Source organism: Centropristis striata, chromosome 2 (genome assembly GCF_030273125.1).
Source record: "Centropristis striata isolate RG_2023a ecotype Rhode Island chromosome 2, C.striata_1.0, whole genome shotgun sequence".
NCBI lineage: Eukaryota > Metazoa > Chordata > Actinopteri > Perciformes > Serranidae > Centropristis > Centropristis striata.
The window spans coordinates 21,231,975-21,256,083 of record NC_081518.1 but is presented as its reverse complement, the minus strand read 5'-3'; the positions used below and the strand labels follow the sequence as shown (position 1 = coordinate 21,256,083).

Below are 24,109 nucleotides of genomic sequence, written 5' to 3'. Positions count from 1 at the left end.
GAAGAGTTTAATTTCAGAGCTGATTTTCCATGGTTTTCTTGACAATAACCAAAATCATTATCAAGAAAACCATGGAAAATGGCTAGATATCAGCTCTTAAATTAAACTTATGATGATGCACACTATATATATATATATATATATATATATATATATATCAAAATGTATTATATATATATATATATATATAATCAAAATTTACTATGAACATTTCTATATTTCAAAGTATTTCACACCTGCCTAAAACTTTTGCACAGTACTGTATGGAGATAAAAAAAACAAAAACTTCTGCATCAAGCAAAGACTCCACTAGCAGTTTCCCTCCATTTCCATTCTTTATGCTAAGCTAAGCTAACTGAGTCCTGGCTGTATGAGTGGTTGATCTTTAACGCTCAGCAAGAAAGCAAATAAGAGCCAAAGCTGTTTGTTTAAAGCAACACAAGGTTCAAAACTTTCACCCGATACGACTGACAGCTGTCGGAGCAGCAGGCGAGCCGTCTGCGTGCAGGAAAAGTGCAAACAAAACTCTTCATTTACAAAACATCTTCTGGGAATCTGAAGCGTGACGTCAAGAAGTCTGAGTGGATAAAAGGACAGAGAGGAGTTTTACTTAACAGCAGCAGCAGGATTTTCTGCTGACACGGATCACTGACTGCTCTGTGTATTGAATACACACAGATTAGAACGGTGGAAACCAGTTTCAAGTCATTTTAAAACGTGTACGGATAAAAACATTAATATTATATTGAGTAGCAATATGCCTTAAAAACATTCACAGGATGTCATGATAGAAGTATCAACATACTGAGAAGGTAATAAGAAAAAACAACACTTTAAAGTCGATAAGTTTCTTTTCCTGTTTCATATTAAAACCATTTTTTCACACGTCAAACCTTGAGCGAACTCATCAACACGAAGACTGAGAGTCACGATCTGTAGCTTTCTTTGCTTTTATACCCGAGTGATGTGATTTACTTCAGCGCTGACGACGTGTTTAAACGTATAATAAATAATATAATAAACACCATGAGGCAGCAGGAGAGGCTGAACATCTCTCCTCTGCTTCTCTGGAGAAAAAAAGAGTTTATATTCTCACTTACTCTTTTACTACAGTATGTTATTGCTGCCACCCTGACAAAATATATATAAATGATAGAGAAGTGCATTTAGTGAAGTGCAGATCTCAGCCAGATGTCTGCACGCTGTCCTGGATGACAAAGTGAACCTTAATCTTATTCTCCTAGATCTTATTTCTGCATAAAAGTATAAAACAGGAGCAAATTGGGAAACACTTTTACTAATTTGACAACTTATATGTATCATGAATAAACAACCAAATACAGAAGTTTAAAGGGATGTTAAGGATTCTTTTATTTAGTATAATTATTTGAGGTACTTCTCCACAGTCACAGTATGTAGAAGCAGAAAGGACTACAGATAAATGTGTTTTAGACACTTCAAATAATCAATATAAATTCAAGTGTACACTATGTTGAGAATATTTTCACAGCTTTACTTTGCTGCCGGACAGCCCTTTCCAATGGGAAACAGACTCCATTAACAAAAACAGTAATTTTGCTTGCACAACCTCACACAATGCACAAGTTGTTGGTCTACTGCTGCCTCCATCAGTTTGTTTGTTTATTTGTTTGATGTTTTAAAGTTAATTCAGATTAAACAAAGTCACAAAATAACACCATCAAACTAACAGATTGAAGCAGCAGTTAAACCAGCAACTCTGCGTTCTGTGCGGTAAAATTACTGTTTTTGTCAATGGGGTCTGGTGGTTTTGACAAGAACATAGATAACCCCCTTTTTAACTTAAACAGAGCTGTCTACAGGCAAATTAAAGCATTAAAAATACTGCTGTATAAATATAGCATAAATTTAAACTGATATTGCTTTTTGTGTTCATCTGCTGCTCCCGTCCGCAGCAGCACGTTGTTTATCTTCTGTGTCAGTACTCCTGTCTGCCTCTACAAACCAGGGACATGCTAACATCCATCTACTGTAGTCCGAATTATCCCTTTAAGCTTCTGTATTTGCAGTGTTTCTTTATATTGCATATCAGCCAAATTGATGAACGCTTTAGCGTTTAATTTCTTTGCAAAAAAATGTTTTCTACATTCTTAAGCTACAGTGCGTTGACCTCTTAAGGCAACCTTAATAAAAGGTTAGTATTACAATGCACACTTTCTCTCATTTTAACAAAATAACTTAACTTATTGTTAAAACAAGGGAGGAAAAAAACACATTTCATTCAGAATGTGGTTATTTAAAAAAAAGTTTTCCTTGGACGTTTGAGTAATAACAGCAAAGTGTTCTCGATATACCAAAAATAAAGAAACTAAAAACTGAATAATTTGAAGTAAAAAAATAGTAATTTATGTGCTTAAACATTAACAAAGATCCTGTTATAAAATGGTAAGGAGCTCGTTTAGATGCAAAGACAAAGTGTTTTAATATTTTTTTGTCACTGTGGCAGAAATAAATCACTACGTGACAGTAACTTCAGCTCAGAATAATCGACTCAATAGTCCTCCAAAACTATTAATTACTTTACATGAAATACTCTAATATTTGAGTCAGCTATAAAAGCTGCAGAAGAAGTAATTTTATTTTTTACTGAGTGATAAAACTTTATAAACTGTTTGTATGATGTTGAATGAAACTTTTAAGTTTATATGATAGAAAATGTAATTTAATTGAAGCATTTCCAGATTGTGTCTTGATGACGTCACATTAGACTCATTATATCCTCGTGACGAGCTCTGTATAAAACCTGTTTCTATGTTCTGAAACTGAAAGTGTGTGTGTGTGTGTGTGTGTGTGTGTGTGTGTGTGAGTGTGTTACTGACTGTGCCTATTGTCGCCATATCCACGTTTTATGTGGAAACCTTTCTAATAAAAGTTGTGTCATCTTTCTTAATGTTCCTGTGGCCTTCAGCTGGAATCTGATCAGCTCAGCTCAGTGTTTAATGTGTGGTAACTTCATGTGTTAAAGAACCTTTTATTGAGTCCGTTTGTTGCCAATTTCTAAATCCCTTTTTCAAAAAGAGTCCCTGAGGACCGGTGTGAAGACACCACTGATACACACAGGAGCGAGACATACAGACCAGGTCCACTTCTGCTCATTCTGTGTCTCTTTTTGTACAGATTTTTCTACTTTCTGTAGTCATGTTGTGTCTCTTTCTATATTCATTCAATGTTAGTTTTGCACTCATTTTGTGTGTCTGTCTAGAGTGATTTTACATCTCTTTTTGTAGTCATTTTGTGTCTCTATCTGCATTCATTCTACATGCCTTTTTGTAGTAATTTCGTACCTATTTAACTCATTTTGTGTCCCTTTTTGTAGTCATTTTGCATCTTTCTTTGGAGTTACTTTTGGCCCCCTTCTTAATATTTTAGATTATTTTTTTGGTCGTAGTGTCTTTTTGTAGTCATTATGAGAAGCATATTGTGGTAATTTTGTGTCTCATTTTGTAGTCCGTGTCCTTTTTGCACTCATTTTGTGCCTCTATCTGGAGTGTTTTTTAGTTCCCCTTTGTAGTCATTCTGTCTCTGTTTTGGAGCACTGTTATGTCTCTTTCTGCAGTAATTTTATTTTATATTTGTAGTAATTTTGACTCCTTTTTGTAGTCATTTTGAGTTCCTTTTTGTGTTAATTTTGCATCCTTGGAGTCAGTTTGTGTCCCTTTTTGTAGTATTTGTGTGTCCCGTTTCTGTCATTTTGTGTCCCTTTTTGTAGTAATTTTGCATCTTTCTTTGGAGTCATTTTGTGTCCATTTCTATTCATTTTGTGTCTCTTTTTGTATCATTGTGTGTCCCTTTTGGAGCACTTTTATGTCTCTTTCTGCAGTCCTTTTACATGCCTGTTTGAAATCATTTTGTGTCCCTCTGTGTCCCTTTTGCATCGTCCTGTGTCGTCATTTTGTGTCCCTTTTTGGATTGATTTTGTGCCCCTTTTTGTAGTAATTGTGTGTCCCTTTTCGTAATATTTTTGTGTCCCTTTTCGTAGTCATTTTTCATATTTCTTTGTAGTCATTTTGACTTCCTTTTTGTAGTAATTTTGCCTCCGTTTTTGTAGTCATTTTGACATCCTATTTGTAGTTATTTTGAGTTCCTTTTTGTGTTAATTTTGCATCCTTGGAGTCAGTTTGTGTCCCTTTTTGTAGTATTTGTGTGTCCCCTTTCTGTCATTTTGTGTCCCTTTTTGTAGTAATTTTGCATCTTTCTTTGGAGTCATTTTGTGTCCATTTCTATTCATTTTGTGTCTCTTTTTGTATCATTGTGTGTCCCTTTTGGAGCACTTTTATGTCTCTTTCTGCAGTCCTTTTACATGCCTGTTTGAAATCATTTTGTGTCCCTCTGTGTCCCTTTTGTATCGTCCTGTGTCGTCATTTTGTGTCCCTTTTTGGATTGATTTTGTGCCCCTTTTTGTAGTAATTGTGTGTCCCTTTTTGTAATATTTTTGTGTCCCTTTTCGTAGTCATTTTTCATATTTCTTTGTAGTCATTTTGACTTCCTTTTTGTAGCAATTTTGCCTCCGTTTTTGTAGTCATTTTGACATCCTATTTGTAGTTATTTTGACTTCCTTTTTGTAGTAATTTTGACTTCCTATTTGTAGTCATTTTGACTTCCTTTTTGTAGTAATTTTGACTCACTTTTTGTTATCATTTTGAATAACTTTTTGTAATCATTTTGTGTCCCATTTTGTTGTCATTTTGTGTCTCTTTCTTGGTTTTGTGTTGTGATTTGTTATGTGTCGTCTGGAGATGAAGCTCGGCTGTCTAACTCATGTTTAAACATTCCTGCTGCAGCAGATCCACACAGACACTCCTCTGCATAGCAATAGTAAATACTACAGCACAAAAACGCCCAACATGCCCCCTCGGAGGCCCCTGACCCCCTAGACTGAGCCCAGTCATCCTATTCAGGAATCCACCCATGCACTTAAGAAGTCATGTAGTGCAGGGTGTCTGTCTCTGTGAGAGAAAACTAAAAAGTACCAGAAAGACTTTGAGATAGAGCTGCAAAAGGACCAACATATGTGAATAGGAACCCAACTGAGACACAAATTGGACAACAGGGTCTTATTATTTCCACTCAAATGGCGTATTTGTGGTAAAAAACTGCTCTTTCCTCCCACTTTCTGTATTTCTACTGTTGTAGAGCTGTAAAACGCTGAAATCTCATGAGTCAAAGCAGAAACTTTCAAATTAATCCATCCAATAGTTGTCGAGACAATCCACCAAAAAACACAACCTCATGCTGACACTAAAGAAAAAAATTAAAAGACCACCAAAGTCAGGAGGATTCATCTCTTGGAGAATATTAACTTCTGTACAAGATTTTCACGGCATCTCTTTGATAGAAGCTGACGCATCGAACGGTTTAATTAAACAATTATTGGATCCAGAGATCAAAGGATGTCATGGTCAACCCAGATCAAACTGGATGAACATTTAATGGCTGAAAAGACACTGAAAAATTGACAGATATCCAGAAAAAAGAACAATGCAAAATTTGTGTAAAACATAACTCATATATAAACACTTTTCTTAGTGCTCACATGTCTCACAGTTCTCAGTATTGTCATGTTTCAAGCCTCTCCTGTCCTCTCCTCTCTGCTCTGTGTAAACAGCCTCTCCTGTCCTCTCCTCCCTGCTCTGTGTAAACAGCCTCTCCTGTCCTCTCCTCTCCTCTCTGCTCTGTGTAAACAGCCTCTCCTGTCCTCTCCTCTTGGCTCTGTGTAAGCAGATTTTCAGTGAATATTTGTCACAGGAATGTTCGTCTCAGCAATCAATTGTCGTCTGATGAACATAATTTAATGTTTTTAACAGGATCTTGTTAGTGCACACACTTTATTTTAGATTACACTTTTAGAATAAAGAGATTCTGACACAAATATCCACATTTTAAGCTTAGTTTTAGTCACTTTTTCTAACCGAAACTTTGTAACCTATGTCAAAAATATATGACATTAAAGCAGAGGGAAGGATTTGATTTAACCTTTAAGAAGCATAAAGAGACGAACATGAAAGAGAAAAGTTTCTGTGCAGAATAGATGATATGACGGAGTGATAAAATAAGACCTTTTCTGAGACGTCAGCAGCAGCAGGAGGAGTGGGAGGCAAGGGGAGGTGAAAATTGGAGTGAGGTGTGAGAGTCGGGGTGAAAAAGGAACTGAAGTGCATGCTGAATTTGATCAAATCCAAAATTATCTGCACGACTACAAAACCCCAGACAACACGAGGCACCTTGAGTGGAAAAGAGAAACTCACACTCGGTGGATTGGTGTAAAACATCCTGGAAGAGGCACACTGACAGAAACAGCCGATACATGGATCTCATTGTAAAATTTACATGAAACATGAGAAACCTGCCAACAAATCTGTCATTTCTGAGTCTTCAGAGGATGTACTGTCTGGATTCTACTTCTCCAATTAATCTTTAATCATTTTACACCAGAAAGAAAAAAAGCATGCATTCTCAGCTTAACCCTCAGGGCTGGTTGAACGCATTTTATGCGCTTTTCATTCTTCATTTGTTAATAGTTTTGGCTGTGTTCATGCATTTGGCTAGCCTGGGTATACCCAGACTGCCTTGCGCGCTCAAATTTAATTTCGAACCTCCAGGCGGTCTGGAAACCACGGCAGTTTCTTAGCCCTGTTTTAGGGATCCAATCACAGAGCGGGGAGGGACGGTGAGACGATGATGCGTACTACTCGGCACTTGGAAGCTTTCCGGATCCAACATGGCTGCTGCAGACGCGAAACTCTCTTTAGCTGTAGATGGTGTTTTAAATAGTTTAGAGCGAAAGTTGAAAGGCGAAAGGTCTCTCGGCGGCTCCGCTGAGATCACCGGCGTTATGGTAGCGGGGCTATTAGCGTCGCTAGCGGCTATTAGCGCTGCTAGCGGCTTATAGCTAATAGCCGCTAGCGGCTAATAGCCCCGCTACCGCGGACAGCGGAGCCGCCGAGAGGCCCACAGCAGCTTGTTTATTGCCCATAAAATCAGTGGATGTGTGTGGCTGAATGACATGAGGGGGAATAAAGCGTGAAAATGAATAATCTTGCAGAAAGCGAGAACTGGAGGAGCAAAGCAGCAAACAACACTCTCTCACAGACACACACACAACAAACATCTATTTCTGTTGCTCTACTACGTCATCTGGTATAACTGATCTGATTGGCTAAGAGCTACCTACAGACGCTTTTGATAGACATTCTAAGCGTCCAATAAACGGCTCGTAGGATCGAGGATCGTAAACCACACCTCCTCTACTGAGAAATCCATTGCTCTAGACTCTAGACTAGACCTCATTTGAGAATAGTCTGGTGTTAGCCAGGCTAGCATTTGGCATTAATTTTGGCAAGATTGTTTTTTTTTTTATTTGATCTTGTTATTTCCATTTTATTTGTATACACTGTTTACAAACAATAGTGTGAGTATTTGACACTGCTAAAAATAATAATAATGCAACAAAATCAGTGCTAATTATTGACAAACTCCAAGCTGCAATAATTCTTCTTTTTTTAACTTTGGTATTATGACAAAAACATGGCATTTAAAGGGTTAAAATATTTAAAAATAAATTAGTGTTTGATATCAATTATTAGGTCAGATGTAGGCAAAAAAAATCAGTACAATGAAAGTAGAATATAATAATGTATATATTTTTGGCTTTTAAAGAGTGCATTTTATGCGCTAAAGCAGTGCAAGTGTGCATAAAATTTGAACAGGCCCTGAGGGTTAATTGACTGCTAGCAAAAGCTCCGCCTCCCTGGGTTACTGTTGCTATGCCCGTCAAGCACCGGTGTTAGCGTCCTTTTGCCGACTCTGGTAAACACAAAGCTAAGGCTTAAAACTCTGTATGGTTTGAAAGATAAGACACACCACTTCATTAACTGGAAACATAACAAGACAATTTATATTAGTAGTTAATGTTAAATTTTAATAGACTGACTAGCCAATAGCTGGCCGATTTGGGATTCAGTGACACTAGCTGTTACGTGTGCAGCCCTGTAGTATGTTAAGCTCCTAGCAACATTGTTGCTAGCTTAGTGTGCTAATTTTACAGACGCGTTCATTAACATCAGTTTGTTGGACTAGTTATGCACTAGTAAGGCTCCTTCCAAGGAAGGAGCCTTCCAAGGAAGGATCCTTGACATTGGGATTCAGCTATCATCTCCTCTGTTATCATATGTTTTGTTTCACTAACTAACAGAGACATAAGTCCTGTTGAGGAGAGAGGCTTTTCTTAAATGCACAATATATAATCTTGTGCCACAAGGGATTTCTCAATTAAAACAATAACAAAAGAGTGCGGGTGATGTCGTAATGTGCCGTGGGATCATGGGAGTTGTTGTCTGACATTGCAGTCAGTTTATCCAAGTTATGATTCATTCAGTGTTCAAGAAGGTTTTTCCACAAAGGTCTCCTCTTCTCAGAATGGAACGGAGCAGAATAAAGCTGTTTAAAGACGTTAAAAATAAGTGTTTTTCCGACACTGTTAACAAGAGATATTCAGTTTAATGTCATGTCTGACAAAAATAGCTTCTGTTCATTTTTCTGTTCAGGAATAAAGTAAATAACAATAATTTGACATCATAACCAAGATATAATAATGTGCTTTACTATTTTTTACAGTTTTTTTTTTTATATCAATGAGTCAACAGTAAAGTTGTTGACTCATTGATAACAATAAAAATTATATTTGAGCATTAAAAATATCATTTGGGTTAAAGAGCTTCGATATACTGCTGTAACATAAAAACATTATTTTGGTAATGACTAATGCTGTTAATCGAGGACATAAACCACTGGTCTGATACATTTGTTAAGCACTGTATGTGATTTTCTACTTTATCCTATTATCAAAAAAGTCACTGATTAGTTTCCATTGATCAATTAACTGACTAATAACTGCAGCTGTAGCTCCGAATATGATTATTAAACCACTTCAGGTGAGTCCGTCACAGTCAAGGTCCTTTGGCTCCCTCTGCTGGTTAGAAATACATTTGATTTTCATGAGAAGGTACGACTTGATCAGTCTGAACAAATCCAGTGAAAAAAACAACAAAATTAAAGTGAAAGTATCATCAAACAAGTACTGCGTGTGAATCAAAGTTGGATATTTATTCTTCAGGGAAACACACTGTAGTTCCTTTATCACCATTAACACACACGGTCGTTTATTTTGACACACACACACACACACAGAGCAGCGGTTTAAAAACACAAAATTATATATTTTTGACCTGTTTTCAAAGGTTTTATCTGCAATGTGTCATGACAAGTTTTATCCTGCAGACATTCAGCAGGAAACTTGAGCTTATTTTCATTAAGTGAAAGCTGATAACAAGACAATGATCGGCTGCTTTCAGTTCAGAGTTTTCTTCAGAGTCCTGGAAACTTTAAACGCTTAAAATAAATCATATTTTCCTGCATTTTCCTTTCAATTAATATTAATATATATATATATTTTTTTTTACTGTAATTCCACTAAAGCATCAATTTTCAGCAGATTTAAATTATTTCATGTCCATCCATCCATTCCATCACCACATGAACCCCAGTGAGAAAAGTCTGGATTTAGTCCTGCACTGATTCGTGACAGTGAGTGAATAAAGTCAAACCTCCAGCCTGATGTGACAGTGAAACCTTCACTCTTCTGTCTTTATTGCAGCCTGCAGATAAAAGTAAACACAACAACATTAGTGAATGGATCAGTGTGGAAAAAACTTTAAAAAGGACTCACTAGCTCAGAAAAAATCTGCCTCGGGTAGCTACTTTTGAGCCACTATGAACTAGTCGATGGTGATTGGATATGGTTGAGGCGTCGACTTTGCGCATGCGTGATTCATTTGCAGACTGGACGCTGAGAGGTTAACATCTCCTGCTCTGACTGCAGCTGGGAGAGACTGCTGCGGGAGGACTGGGCTGTTTGTGAGTGCTTTGGGACGGCGCTACTCACTAAGAAGAGTAGGAACGAGTCTCCAAAAGTCTCCAATAACACCAGAAAAAGCGACTAGCTTTGTCGCAAGTCGCTTTTTTGAAAAAGAGTCTCTAGAGGGGTCTGAATAGTCGCTAAATATAGAGACAAAGTCTACGTTGGCAACACTGCTTGCCGCGTCTGTCTGTTGTCACATTCTGACTCCATTGGTTAGCCGCTACAAAAGTAGCTGTATGGAAACAGAGGCCAACGGGAACTAACTAGTGGGCCGCTTTCCAAAAAGTACTCAGTGGAAACATGGCTACTGTAAATTACTGAACGACCTGAGCTGCTTTACATGTAGCTACACCATTTTATATTTTTCACTGCATTAAATAGTATTGTCAAGTTTAAGTTGTAAAACCAGAACAACCTGAAAGACATTTTAGTCTAAGGGGGAAACTTTTTTTTTTTTTAAATTGGCGGCACGTTTGGACAAAAGTTGGTTGTTTCCATGAGCACCAGACTCCCTTTAGAAAACCTCTAATTTTACTGCAGCAGGGCCTGGTAGTCTCTTCTATTTGAAGGTACAATGTCAGGAAATATGTTGTATTGTTGGAAGTTAATGCAGACAATACACCAGGCCCACGCTAATTTGGCTGGAGCTGCTGGAGGGAAGAGAGACACTGAAGTACCAGAACCAGGAATAGACAGGGCAGACTGTCCCTGCTGCAGTAAAATTAGAGGTTTTCCAAAGGGAGTCTGGAGCTCATGGAAATGCACTCTTTTGTCCACAAGTGCCACCAAATTAACCCTCCTGTTATGTTTGTTTCTCAGGAACAGCAATAGTGTTAGTGGGTCAATTTGACACGGGGCATTTTTATTTAACCAAAAGTGTCAGAAACTAAAAAATCCCAATGAACATTGTTTATATTTAATTGATAACTTCATCACTAACCAATTCTAACCAATTTCAATCAATATTTAGTGCAATGGTGTTCTTTACCTCTCACAGATCAATGAGGATAATTCACTCGTTTTTGATAATAAATAAATGCTAAAACTTTTGTGTAAAAATGTACATTGGAAAGTCCTACATATAAAATACAATGGTTTTACATGACATTGATTTAAAAATATATATATTTTACATTTTTTTTTTTTTTTATGAAAAAATATTTTTAACAAGTTTTTTTTTTTTTTTTTAACTTTGAAATGGGTGAATTTGACCCGCAAAATAACAGAAGGGTTGAACACAAAATAAAGTTCTTGTAGCTGTTTCCTTCAGATTTCAAGTCTTTCAGGTTGTTGTTTACAAACTTCAAATTTACAATACTGGTTATTTCATTAAATACATGCATTAGAGAAACATGGGAACTCTGACGTAGAAGAGTTCAGAGCTGAGCAGATTCAGAAAATCTTAACCTGAAGATGATCCCAAACTAATTTCCTTCAACTACCAAGAGATGTGGGGTAAGCTACTGTTCAAATACATATATGGTCTTTTCAGTAATCATTTGTGATGTCCTAGTTAATCTGATCCATTCATTTGTCATAGATTAGTCAAGAAATGCTAGTTTAAGGTTTCTCAGATTTATAAAGACAATCAACCAGACATTTCACAAATAGCAAACAGTATATTTGAAGCAGGGAATATAGTTTAAATTCCCGCAATATGGATATATAATATTTAGGTATTTATTCAGTGAGTGACATGTGGGTCAGTTTGGAATCTGGTATGAACATGCTCTTTATGGCATAAAACAGTTCTCTGTAGGTCCTAATAAGACTCAGCTTAACCCACAGCACTTACTCATGCCTTGTTTCTAGAAGTCATCTTTGCTTGTGTTGTAATAACTCTTAAATGTACGTTGCTTTGGATAAAAGTGTCTGCTAAATGACATTGTAGAATTGTAGAAACATGTGGAGTTGGTAACTAAAACTCACTTTCTTAGCTTCAGCCTCCATCAGAGTGTTCAGCTCCTGCGTCCAGCCGAGAGCGTCCACCAGGGCCTGCACACCACCCACCACGTCCCCCAGCTGCACCACATCCTGTGGCCGGCGGCGCCAGGCGAACGGACCCACCAAGTCCCTGTTGATGAGCAGCCGAGGTACAGAGCCGCGGACGGCTCCCGCCAGGCTGGCGAATGGCTCCACCTGCAGGACGTAGAGGCAAACAGCAGCTTTTAAAGCATCATAAACTGATGCTGAAGGGTTACAGGACGTGTCTGAGGCTGGTGGCACTCACCTCCAGTGAGGTTCCCATGACGATCAGCAGGTCGGCCAGCGGGAAGTCTGTGAGGTATTTAAAGAAGTGGCGAGGAAGCTCCTCCCCGAAAAACACGATGTCAGGCTTCACCACGCCTTTACAGGTGGGACACTTCGGCACCGTCCCGCTCATCACATCTGGCTGAAACAAGATGAAAATTATATTATTAAAATATAATTTAAACTCACCAGAGTCTAAAGTGAAATGTTAAGATAAAGTGATAAAGGTCTTAGACAACAGAAAGCCTTATTTTAATTATTGTTTTATTAGTTTTTGTTAATCTTTTAAAATTATCATTCTATTTTATTTATTTATTTGTGAATTTATTTATTTAAGGAACTATATCAGGGAATATCCTGCTCTGTTGAAAATAAAAAATAAATTTAAAAAAAGTTCCAATTTTTTTATATTTTTTATTTTTATGGTCTGATGTCATGGAATGTCCTGTTCTGATTCTTGCTTTTTTTTTAAGTAAAAAGAAAAAGTATTTATTTGCTTGATCTTTTTTGTTTATTATTTTATTATTGATTTATTTATTTATTTATTTATTTATTTATTCTGAAGGTCGTATTGTATGTCATGTTCTGTTAAAAATTAAACATTTTAAATAGAAAAAACATTTCTAAAAACATATACTTACTCTCTTACTTTATGTATATCTATTTATTTATTTTTTATTCTATTTATATTTTCTGCTACAAATGAAAAATAAAGTAAAATTCTCTTATTTTACTTATCTATTTTAAGCTTCTATGTTGGTCAAGTTCTGGAAAAAAAAAAAATATATATATTTTTTAAAAATGTAATAAAAAATGAATGGCAAAAAAGAGACAACATAACTGTATTTTAATTGTATTCTGGTAAAAGTTGGACAAATGTTTGGTTTGTAACTCACTCTCAGCTCGTCTCCCTCGTACGTCCTCCTGCAGACGGTGCAGGTCGCCATAGCAAACGTCCCGTGCGCCTCCACCAACATGTCAGGAGGAATCCCTGCCACTTACAAACAAGGGAACAAGAACAGCAGCTTAAACAGGACTTGTTTCTTTACCTCTGGTGAGAAGACAGAATATAAACCCTTACGTCTCTCCAGCCCATCGATGTTTTGCGTGTACATCCGCAGCAGCAGATTCTTCTGGTGCAGCAGGCGGACGAAGTAGTGCGTCAGGTTGGGCCGGTAGTTCCCGGGGTAAAGCTCTTTGGCCAGGGCGAAGAAGGGTTTCGGGTTGTGGTGGAAGAAGTTGATCTCGAAGATCGCCTCGGCGTACGGCAGGTCGTACTGCTGCAGGTTGTCATAGAGACCGCTGCCCGGAGACCTGAGGGGAGAATCTGATGAATACACATGATATTTATAGAGAAATAGGACAGCACAGGGGCTCAATCTATTCTCCCTGACAAGACAGAGAGTATATTTGAAACTAGAAAATTTCCTCTGGGGAAATTCTGAAAGGGCCACGGGGGCTACTGCCGGTGTGTGTACACTATGATGAGATTATTCAGAGATTTCAAACAATTAATACTAGTAATGTTATGATACTATATTATATACAAGGAGCACACCTACAACAAGCATTCCTTTTCAAGTATTTATTTATACAGCAACCTATGCCCTTCAACCTCAAAATGTGTGTGTGTGTGTGTGTGTGTGAATAAAATCACATAACATTACTTGTATATGTGTGTGCGTGCGTGTGTGTGTTGGAAGCATGTGTATCTTGAGGAGTGTGTGTGCTTACGCGCATGTGTGTGTGTGTGTATCTATAACTGTAATCACATCAAAGATCAAAGGCAATCAGATCAAAGCAATCAACAGAATTAACTGACACCTGCCCACCTAATAGAGGTGGACAGAGTGGAATTTCTGGCCTCGAACAGAAAGCATTTTTGGCAAAACCATAATACCTATCATTGATCCGACTTCACTTTGAGTGTCCTGAATTCTTCCTGAACGTCTCCATATGTTTTTTTTTAAGAAAAATAAAAAATAGCTTTGTTAGAGCGATCTAAAAAAACTGTTAAATCTCAGACAGCTCAGAAATCTTCCTGCGTTTTTAATATGGGAGCCAATGAGGCTGTTGGTGCGTGTTGGTGGCACATCTGTGCAAACTACGCCCAAACTATAACTGACAGCTTTACCAAAGGATTCTGAGGGAGAAGACAAATTTTCCTACGTTTCTATGTATAAATTATTTCTGTAGAGTGGAATTTGGGCCGTCCCATTCATTTCAATGCAAAATTTTGGGCAGTTTTTCGCGACTCACGTCGCGAAAAATTCATATTCTGTCAAGAAAAGTAATAGCACACCAATCCCAATCAAACCACGCGTTTTGATATATAATTTGTCCTGCAACTCTTCAAGTTGTAGGACTAGTAGCGGGACGAAATTGCGTCCGGAAGAGGTTGAAGAAGAAATCCACAGAATAACAGTAGTCTATAACAGTCGCCCCGAGCACTGGTCCCTACAGCTATTGCTGTATGGGACCAGTGCTCGGTGCGATTGCCCCGAGGCCCTAATAATTACATTTTTTAATTTCAGTCGAGTTTCTTAGAGTTCTGAAAATTCTTAAAAACACTTTTAATTTTAATGTAGTGTTATAAAAGTCTAGTTTTTTTAAATGGTACTATGTCTGTGAATAATCTTCTCTGTTAAAAAATAAATAAAAAAGTTCTAATTTTGTTTTTTAATTCCTTTTTTTTTAATTACTTTGTTTGTTTGTTGATTTATTTATTTATATATATGGTCCTATGTTAGGAATTGCCCTTCTCTGTTGAAAACGAAAAACTAAATAAAGATTTCTGAATTAAAAAAATATAAATCCAGATAAAATAAAAATTTAAATGATTAAATAAAATAAACTAATAAATCCATTTATGTGACCCCTGGACTTTAAGAGCCACTGCACTAGAATAAATAAATACCATCTGTTTGTGTTTACCTGAAGTCTGGGATGCCGCTGGGCGTGCTGATCCCAGCTCCAGCCATCACCACCACCCTGCTGTACTGCTGCTCCCTCAGCTTCTTGGCCACGTCCTCCAGGGTCTGCTGCTCCTCGCCTGCACCACCGCCATGGGACAAAAACCCTCGAGTCCCGTTCCACCGGGGAGAGACTGTTTGTCTGAAGAAACAGAGCAGCGATGAAGCAGTTTGTGATTAAGCGTTTGTTTTTCTGCATCACGACAGAGATTGTTACAGCAGCTCAAGAGTCAAGGAAAACAAGAAAAACAAGTGAAGAAAGTGACTCTATGGCAATAAAAAGGAAAACAAAACCAGACAAAAAATACAAATGAAATAAAGCAGCGTAAAATACATTTTAAAAGCTATATATAGTTGAAACCAGAAGTTTACATACACTATATAAAAAGACACATGATCTTTTATTTCTCACTGTCATTAAATGAGATTAAACTTTTCCTGTTTTCGGTCAATTAGGATTACCAAAATTATTTATATTTGCTAAATGCAAAAAAAATTAGAGATTTTTGTTATACAATATTTTTATTACTTTCTTGAAAGTCATTTCATTAGTATTTGGTACCATTGCCTTTAAACTGCATGACTTGGGTCAGACGTTTTGGATATCTTTCCACAAGCTTCTCACAATAGTTGGCAGGAACTTTGGCCCATTCCTCCTGACAGAACTGATGGAACTGAGACAGGTTTGGAGGCCCCTCGCTTGCCTTTTCAGCTCTGCCCATAACTTTTCAATAGGACTGAGATCAGGGCTTTGTGATGGCAAAACACTGACTTTTTTATCCTTAAGCCACTTTGTAACCAGTTTGGCAGTATGTTTCGGGTCATTGTCCATTTGGAAGACCCATTTGTGCCCAAGCTTTAACTTCCTGGCTGATGTCTTGAGATGTTGCTTCAGTATTTCACTTAATGTTCTTTCCTCATGATGCCATCTATTTAGTGAAGTGCACCAGGCCCTCCTGTAGCAAAACAAGCCCACAACATGATGCTGCCACCCGTTTATCAGTTTATTTCACACCTTACCCCTTTTTCCTCCAAACGTAACGATGGTCATTATGGCCAAACAGTTCATTTTAGTTTCGTCAGACCACATGGTGGTTATACTGCGTATGATTGTTTGAACAGATGAAAGTGGGACCTTCAGCATCTGGGAATTGCACCCAAGGATGAACCAGACTTGTGCAAGTCCACAATTATCTTCCTGCTATCTTGGCTGATTTCTCTTAACTTTCCAATGATGTCACACAAAGAAGCAGTGTGTTTCAGGTGTGCCTTAAAATACATCCACAGGTGTGTCTCGAATTATCTCAAATGTTGTCAATGAACCTATCAGAAGCTTCCAAAGACATAACCGCATCATCTGGGCTTTCCCAAATTGTTTCAAGGAATAATAATGTTAGTGTATGTAAAGTTCTGACTTTGAAGAAAGTAATAAAAAAATGTCTAAAAGGGGGGTCACGTGACCGGCAAGCGCAATGGTCGGAAGACTCAAGAGCTCCCGTGTGATATCCTCACTTTTAATGATAATTTGATACTTAAGACCTTGGCAGTCTTATACTTCGTAGTGAGAACTATATAGGATGTCAAGCCAAAAGAAACTATTTAACTCGCCGACCAAAATCCCCCCGGCGAAGAGTAAGTAACAAGAAGCTAACGGCTCGGCGGCTACCGATACTAGCATGGAAGAAGCTATCTCGCTAGCTTTAGCCAGACAGCGCGACCAACTGGAAATGGTTGTCACCCGCGCTATTACCAACGCAGTGGGAAGTGTTACGATTCCGTCAAGAAACTTCAGAAGGACTTGGACACCAACATGGACACTGTTCGAGGCCTGATGTCCAAAGTTGAAAGGGTTCAAGCCAACACACGGACCATGAAACGGCAGGTGTTAGACAACACCACCGGCATCGAGAAGTTTCAACAGAAGCTCGCCCTATTGGAGGACCACCACCGGAGAAACAATGTTCGGATAACAGGCATCAGTATGGGCAGAGAGGGCGACAACGCTATCACTTTTCTCCAGCAAATGCTTCCTAAGTGGATACCCTCGCTCGGCAATAAAATGATTGAGATAGAGAGAGCACATCGTATTTACGGCCCACGCGGGAAGGGGAACATCCCGCAGACCATGATACTGAGGCTGCTTCGGCACGGAGACCGCAACGCCATACTGAACGGCGCCCGGGAGGTGACGAAGAACGCCCCTATACAAGACGACGGCAAGTCGCTGCGTTTCTATGCTGACTACAGTGCCCATACGAGCCAACGGCGGAAAGAATTTGTGGGTGTACAGAAGTCTCTACGTGAAAAGGGCATCTCATCCTTCATGATTTATCCGGCCACTCTAAAGATCACCCTGGACGGCGAGCAGCGCAGCTTCTCCACCCCGGAGGACGCGGAAGAGTTTCTCAGAGGGTCTCGACACGGGGTCTCGACAACGTGGGTGGCAGCTCAACGACACAGGGAGGTGATGGAGCAGGAGGGTGATATGGTGCGGGAGGAAAGTATTGGCACCTGAAAGTAAGGCGAGGATTTATTTTTTTTTTTAATTATTATTTTTATTTTTTTCATGGCCCAGGTATCACTGTGACAGCTGTCTTGTTTATTAAGGACATCTAACTGTCACATACTAATTCAACACTGAGGGTTGTTAGTCCTTTCTCAGGCTATACTGGTTATTGTATCTATGAGAGAACATTGACCTTGCCATACATTAATGTTTATGTTTCAGAGGGACAATTTCAGTTATTTTTACATGTGACATAGCCTGTGCCAGTTAACAATGGGATTTAAGTTTATATGTTTCAGCTGTTTATATACCTGTCAGGTCAGTTATGTTTACAAGTGGGATACACCTGAGTTTTGGAGTCTCAATGAGCTGTGTTATGCAGTGGTCAAGTTACACAGAAACACATGTTTTGGGATATGGGCAAGGCAGCAATTGGGTGGGGGTGGGCCTTTTACTGGACTGTATGTTTGGATACTTGGTTTGCAGTGAAATGTACAGCTGGAAAGTAAACACAGTGATCTTTGATAATGGTTAAATTAACTATCCTGAGTTTGAATGTCCGTGGCTTAAATGTCAATGTCAAGAGGGTTAAATGTCAAGAATTGATGCGGCGAGCAAAGGCCGATATAGTGCTAATTCAGGAATCCCACCTTAAACAAGGAGATGCCCAGAGAATGCAAAATAAACAATATATGGTGGTCTCCTCCTCCAGCAGTGGGTCTAGCTCGAAAGGAGTGATGATTATGTTCAGGAGGAATTTACCTGTGAAAATTGACAGGACTAGTAATGATAAATCTGGGCGGGTAGCATATGTGTGTACATCAATCTATAGTACGAAGGTTGCATTTATATCTGTCTATGCCCCAGCAGTCTTTGAAGATCATTTCTATCCTGACCTTACTAAGGAATTACTGAATCTTGCAGAATATGAATTAGTTATCAGAGGTGACATGAATGCGGTCTGTAATCTGGAGTTAGACAGATCTACAAGCTCATTTACACATAGTCAGCAATCAGCCTCTACGGCCCTGAATACAATGATAGACAGCTTGAACCTTTTTGATGTTTGGCGGTCCCAAAATCCAAGCATTCGTGATTACACTTGTTTCTCTGCATATCATAAGTCATTCTCAAGGATTGATTATTTTCTGTTGTCACGTGGTTTGAAGGATTACGTAATATGTAGTGTAAATAATGTGGTGGGAGCTAGCTAGTACCTCCTTGTGAGGCTCTCTCGAGGGACTACGTAGCTATTTGTATGACAAATTGTAATTAAATAATGTAAACCTGAGTGATCTATATGATGTTATGTATAATCAAAATGCTGCTGGAAGACAGGAGAAGTAAAATAAGGCCAAGATAAGAATGTTAAGTTTGTGCCAAAAAAGACATCTGTGTTCTCTCGCCAGAAATGAGTATTAGTGTGGTTGCCCAGGAGAGCTGATAAGAGCAAGGTTTCCCAGCTGGGCAAAAAGCAGCATTAACAGTGATCAAAACAAGTGTCTTTTCTTCAGCTGCATATTCTTCATTTTTTGCAACCACTTGGAAAGCAGCATTAACAGTGATCAAAACAAGTGTCTTTTCTTCAGCTGCATATTCTTCATTTTTTGCAACCACTTGGAAAGCAGCATTAACAGTGATCAAAACAAGTGTCTTTTCTTCAGCTGCATATTCTTCATTTTTTGCAACCACTTGGAAAGCAGCATTAACAGTGATCAAAACAAGTGTCTTTTCTTCAGCTGCATATTCTTCATTTTGCAGCCACTTGGGTCGTCTAGTTAAATGTATTTTTCATCAGAGGTACTTTTCCAAAGATAAGGAGATGAGGTAACGCCACCTGCACCTAGGGGGCGGATATTAACTGAATAAATCATAAATAAAATGACGTTTGGAGCAGCCCCTAGGAGGAGAAATCTAAAGAATCAACAAATTTTATTGGTGTTAAGTTCATAATGAATATTTATGATGGGATGGACATATGTGTGAAAATTCTCTATAAAACCTCATGTAAGTGTCATTTCGAGTTTAGAGAGCTTATGGACTGCACCTTGTGTGGATTATATTTGTTCTCTCCACTTTTTATCGATAATAAAGTGTTGTCACAACATCTTGGACTCCTGCTTGAAGATTTTTGAGACCTGTTAGAGAGTTTTTTTGAGCTGTTTTCCAACTGGGCTTTTGAATAACTGTTAAAGACCGAGAAGTAATTTTTTCCAATTGGACTCCTTTAAAGACTGATTTATGAGCTATTTGACCTACAACTTGGACCAGCAAATTACACGACAAATACCTATTAAATTTCTCCCAGCCACACTGGCTGACCATAACCCCTTAGTTCCCAGCATCGACCTCAGTTTCAAATCCAAAAAGTCTCAGAGATGGCGTTTCAACACCTCTCTTCTAAATGACACTTTATTTGTCTCTGAATTTAGAACTAAAGTGTCCACGGTCCTTCAAAATAATGTGGGCTCTGTTGAGGACACTAGATTGGTGTGGATGGCAACAAAGGGCTTTATACGTGATTTTACTACGTCGTATGCATCACATATGAAAAAGGTTAGGAATCTTAGGATCAAGGAATTAGAAGAGAAATGCTTATGTCTGAAGAGGGCTCTTAAGAGGAACTATTCCAACGCAGTCAGTGACGACTTGCGGATCGTTAAACAAGAGCTGAATGATCTACTACGGAGACGAGCGGAATTTATCATACACAGAACGAGGCAAAACTATTACTGTAACGGGAGTAAACCCAGTAGGCTTCTGGCTCTAAAATTAAAACAGTGTGAATCGAAAGCGTCAATCGACTCAATGCACCACCCTACTAAAGGCCTGGTTTCTAATCCAACAGAGATAAATAGTACAATGATGCCCCCTTGTGGCACAACATGAATGTACTGATTGGAAACAAGCCGCTAGACTTCAAACCATGGTCTTTGAAAGGTATTAATGTTCTGGGAGACCTGTATGATGGCAAGGGCATGCTTAGCTATCAGGATTTGAAGGACTGCTTTGACCTTGAGGACTCCTCCTTTTTTTATTATTTGCAAATAAGATCAGCACTTAAGGCACATGGTGTCTTGCCCTCCTTGTGCAAGATGTCAATGGTCGTCTTTTGGACAACTGTCAAGTCAGCAGTCTTCCCCATGATTGTGTAGCCTACAGAACTAGACTGAGAGACCATTTAAAGGCCTTTTGGGTTAATTAGCTGATTAGAATGTGGCACCAGGTGTCCTCAATATTGAACCTTTTCACAATATTCTAATTTTCTGAGATACTGAATTTGGGATTTTCATTAGTTGTCAGTTATAATCATCAAAATTAAAATAAATAAACACTTGAAATGTATCAGTCTGTGTGGAATGAATGTATACATTATACAAGTTTCACTTTTTGAATGGAATTACTGAAATAAATCAACATTTTCATGATATTCTAATTATATGACCAGCAACTGTAGTGTATGTAAACTTCTAGTTTCAATTATACACCTTCCACCTTTACTCTACATCCAGTGTCTAGAGTAACCGAAGACATAAAAAAAATATCAATGAAGCTTGAAATGTACTAATAAATTGCACCTCACAGAGTTTCAGGTTGCAGGCATTTTAAATATTTTCATTATCATCTTTTATTGGTGCGCAACCACTAAACATTTCCTCATGATGAGTGAATGCACAAAATAATTGCATCTACATTTGTGTGTAGAAAACTACTTGTTATCCTCAGTTTCCAGACAGGCATGCACCCGTGCTTTACCCACAGTGTGCAGCATCGAACAAGAAAAACAGAAAATTGTTCATATTCTTTTGCACAGTATAACTAATACCCATAACTGTACTACACACACAGTGTGCAGCACTGTACCAGAAATGCAGAATATATATTTTCAAATGAATTTATATCCAGTTCAGTGCTCCACTAACACAGGATCAAGATTCCCTTAACTTAGTCTTTTACAGATATTTAGATGGCTTTTTGTTTTGTGCATAATTTGATATGCAAAATGTTTGATTAAAATTTGAAGAAACTCTTAATTGAAAGAAAAGAAATATGCATTAAAGTAAAAAACTCAATTGGATTCATTTTTTAAAGACAAATTGATCTTTTTCCAGTTTTACTTTCAGGAAAACAAACAAACACAAAAAATAATATATTAATAATAAATAAATGCCAAATAGAAATGTATGTATGTAATGTTTGTATGCCTTATTTTTTATATTCTTTATTCTGTTTCTTATTCTTGAGCTGCTGTGACACTAAATTTCCCCACTGCAGGATAAATAAAGTCTTATCTTATCTTCTCAAATGTGAATGTTTTGAGGTTATCGTATTACTCTTACAATTTTTACGTCAACTTTCAAGCAAAACTGCCAAACATTTGATGGTCCTTATTTTGTTTGCACTGGAAGGGGATGGAATTGCGATGTGTAAAATATAACGTTTACATTCTATATTTCTATTTGTACATATCTTTATTTACTTAAGACTGGCATTTGTATTTATATTGTTGTAAATTTAGTGTAGATTGCCTTTTAATTTTTACCTGTGTATGTTTACAGAAGTAGTTCTTTCTGTTATACTGCAGCAACTGGAACAAAGAGCAATTTTCCCCCCAGGAATAAATAAAGTATTTCTGATTCTGATTCTGAACTAAAGCTGTCAGGATTTAGCGGAATAAAAACAGTCAAAAAATATTTAATATGTAGTGAAGCAGGGTATGTATAATACTGCATATAATGGAAATACTCAATAACAAGAGAATTTGCACTTAATGCTACCTAAACATCAGAAGACTTTAAAAATATTTGGAAAACTATTGTGTCACACCTGCTCACATCTAAAGACAAGTGTTTTTAGTCCCAGCCTAGTCTTACACTGAGATTTTAGACAGACTGTGAATCTTGCAGGGTCACTATTTACAAGACTACAACTAGATTCTTTTAGCATTTTTTTCCTACCATGCTCTTAGTAAAAACTTTCAAAAGTAGGAGAAACAGCTTTTGGCTCCAGTTGCTCTAGTGCAGGGGTGTCAAACTGATCCAGGAAAGGGCCTAGTGGGTGCAAGTTTTCATTCCAACCAAGCAGGAGCACACGACTCCACCCATCTAATCACCTGGGCTGTCTTCACTCGTTTGATTTGTCGTATCAGGTGTGCTCTTGCTAGGATGGAACAAAAACCTGCAGCCACTTGGCCCTTTCCTGGATCAGTTTGACACATGTGCTTTAGACCACATGTGTCAAACTGATCCAGGAAAGGGCCAAGTGGCTGCAGGTTTTTGTTCCATCCAGACAAATCAAACGAGTGAAGACAGCCCAGGTGATTAGATGGGTGGAGTCATGTGTGCTCCTGCTTGGTTGGAATGAAAACTTGCACCCACTAGGCCCTTTCCTGGATCAGTTTGACACATGTGCTCTAGTGTGTGCAGTGGTTTGTGTTGGAAAAAAAAAAAAAGCTGTAAAAGGGTTTCTGTTTTTCTGACATGAAAAGTTGACTATTTTACAGTAAAAATAGATATAGGGAAGAATAAAGGAAAGGACAATTTAGAAATGAAGTCATGATATACATTTATGTCCTATTTAATTATAATGTGTTTAACTGAATAATTATATTGATCAGCTCTATCAACTTTTATTTAGTTAATCATACATTAATCATCCATTATTTATTACTTATTTGTGTATACATTTATTTATACATTTTAACTGGGTCTCCTTACTGTTCTCTTTCGTAAGAAACAGCCCCCAAAAATCTAAATATATGACATCTCTATATTTTTATTTTGGACTGAGCTTACTAACATTATTGTGATGTTACTTTTTCCTGTGGAAGTGGTTTTACTGTGAAAGTGAAATACACAAACAGTACCTGCACAAAGCTGCTGCTGCTGCTGCACCTAGACACAAACTCCTCTGACCTAAACCTTAAAAAAACAATAAAAAAAAAACATGTATCACGGTAATTCCTCATAAACCACCTTTTCTCCTGTCATCATGAAGCTCCACTGACCGTTTGCAGAGAGCGAACTGCTGGTCCCGGAGCTCAGAAACAAACAGAGTCTGACAGGTGAAGCTAATGAGCAGCTCGTTAAAGAAGCCATCACACAAAATAAACTGTCCGCAATAACTCAAACTCAAATAAACACGGACAGGAGCTGTTAACACACGTTTATACAGCTACAATCAGATAAAATATGAAACTAACGACTAGCTGCTCGCTGACATGTTTGTTTGTTTTCGTCCTTCGACCTCCGTGTGACGCGGCCGGAGTACCGTAATGTCTGATGTAGCCTCGCCACTGAAAACAAAAGGCGAATCAAACAGGCGATAACTAAACGTAATCTGTTCAACTAAAATCACTAAGATGTAATAAATGTACTGTTTTTTGAGATATTTATTACCATTTGCAAGTATATGAATAAATAATTA

At 38.0% G+C, this 24,109-nt stretch overlaps 1 protein-coding gene across 1 annotated transcript; it reads right to left on the bottom strand.

The window, feature by feature from the left end:
• Nucleotides 1-9,128: 9,128 nt before the first annotated feature.
• On the bottom strand, nt 9,129-23,961 carry sirt3 (sirtuin 3). Its single transcript, XM_059354057.1, has 8 exons — nt 23,691-23,961; nt 23,550-23,604; nt 15,140-15,319; nt 13,287-13,519; nt 13,102-13,202; nt 12,186-12,347; nt 11,885-12,094; nt 9,129-9,692 (listed from the first exon to the last, which is right to left on the bottom strand). Exons 1-8 carry the CDS (start codon nt 23,779-23,781, stop codon nt 9,669-9,671), a joined length of 1,056 nt encoding a protein of 351 aa, XP_059210040.1. The 5' UTR covers nt 23,782-23,961; the 3' UTR covers nt 9,129-9,668.
• Nucleotides 23,962-24,109: the final 148 nt, after the last annotated feature.

Coding starts and splice junctions, on each gene's coding strand:
- sirt3 (XM_059354057.1), bottom strand. CDS start 23,781: ATGGCTTCTTTAACGAGCTGCTCATTAGCTTCACCTGTCAGACTCTGT. Junction 13,520..15,139: donor AGCGGCATCCCAGACTTCAG/GTAAACACAAAC, acceptor TTCTCCCCTCAG/GTCTCCGGGCAGCGGTCTCT. Junction 12,348..13,101: donor ACGAGGGAGACGAGCTGAGA/GTGAGTTACAAA, acceptor ATCTTGTTTCAG/CCAGATGTGATGAGCGGGAC.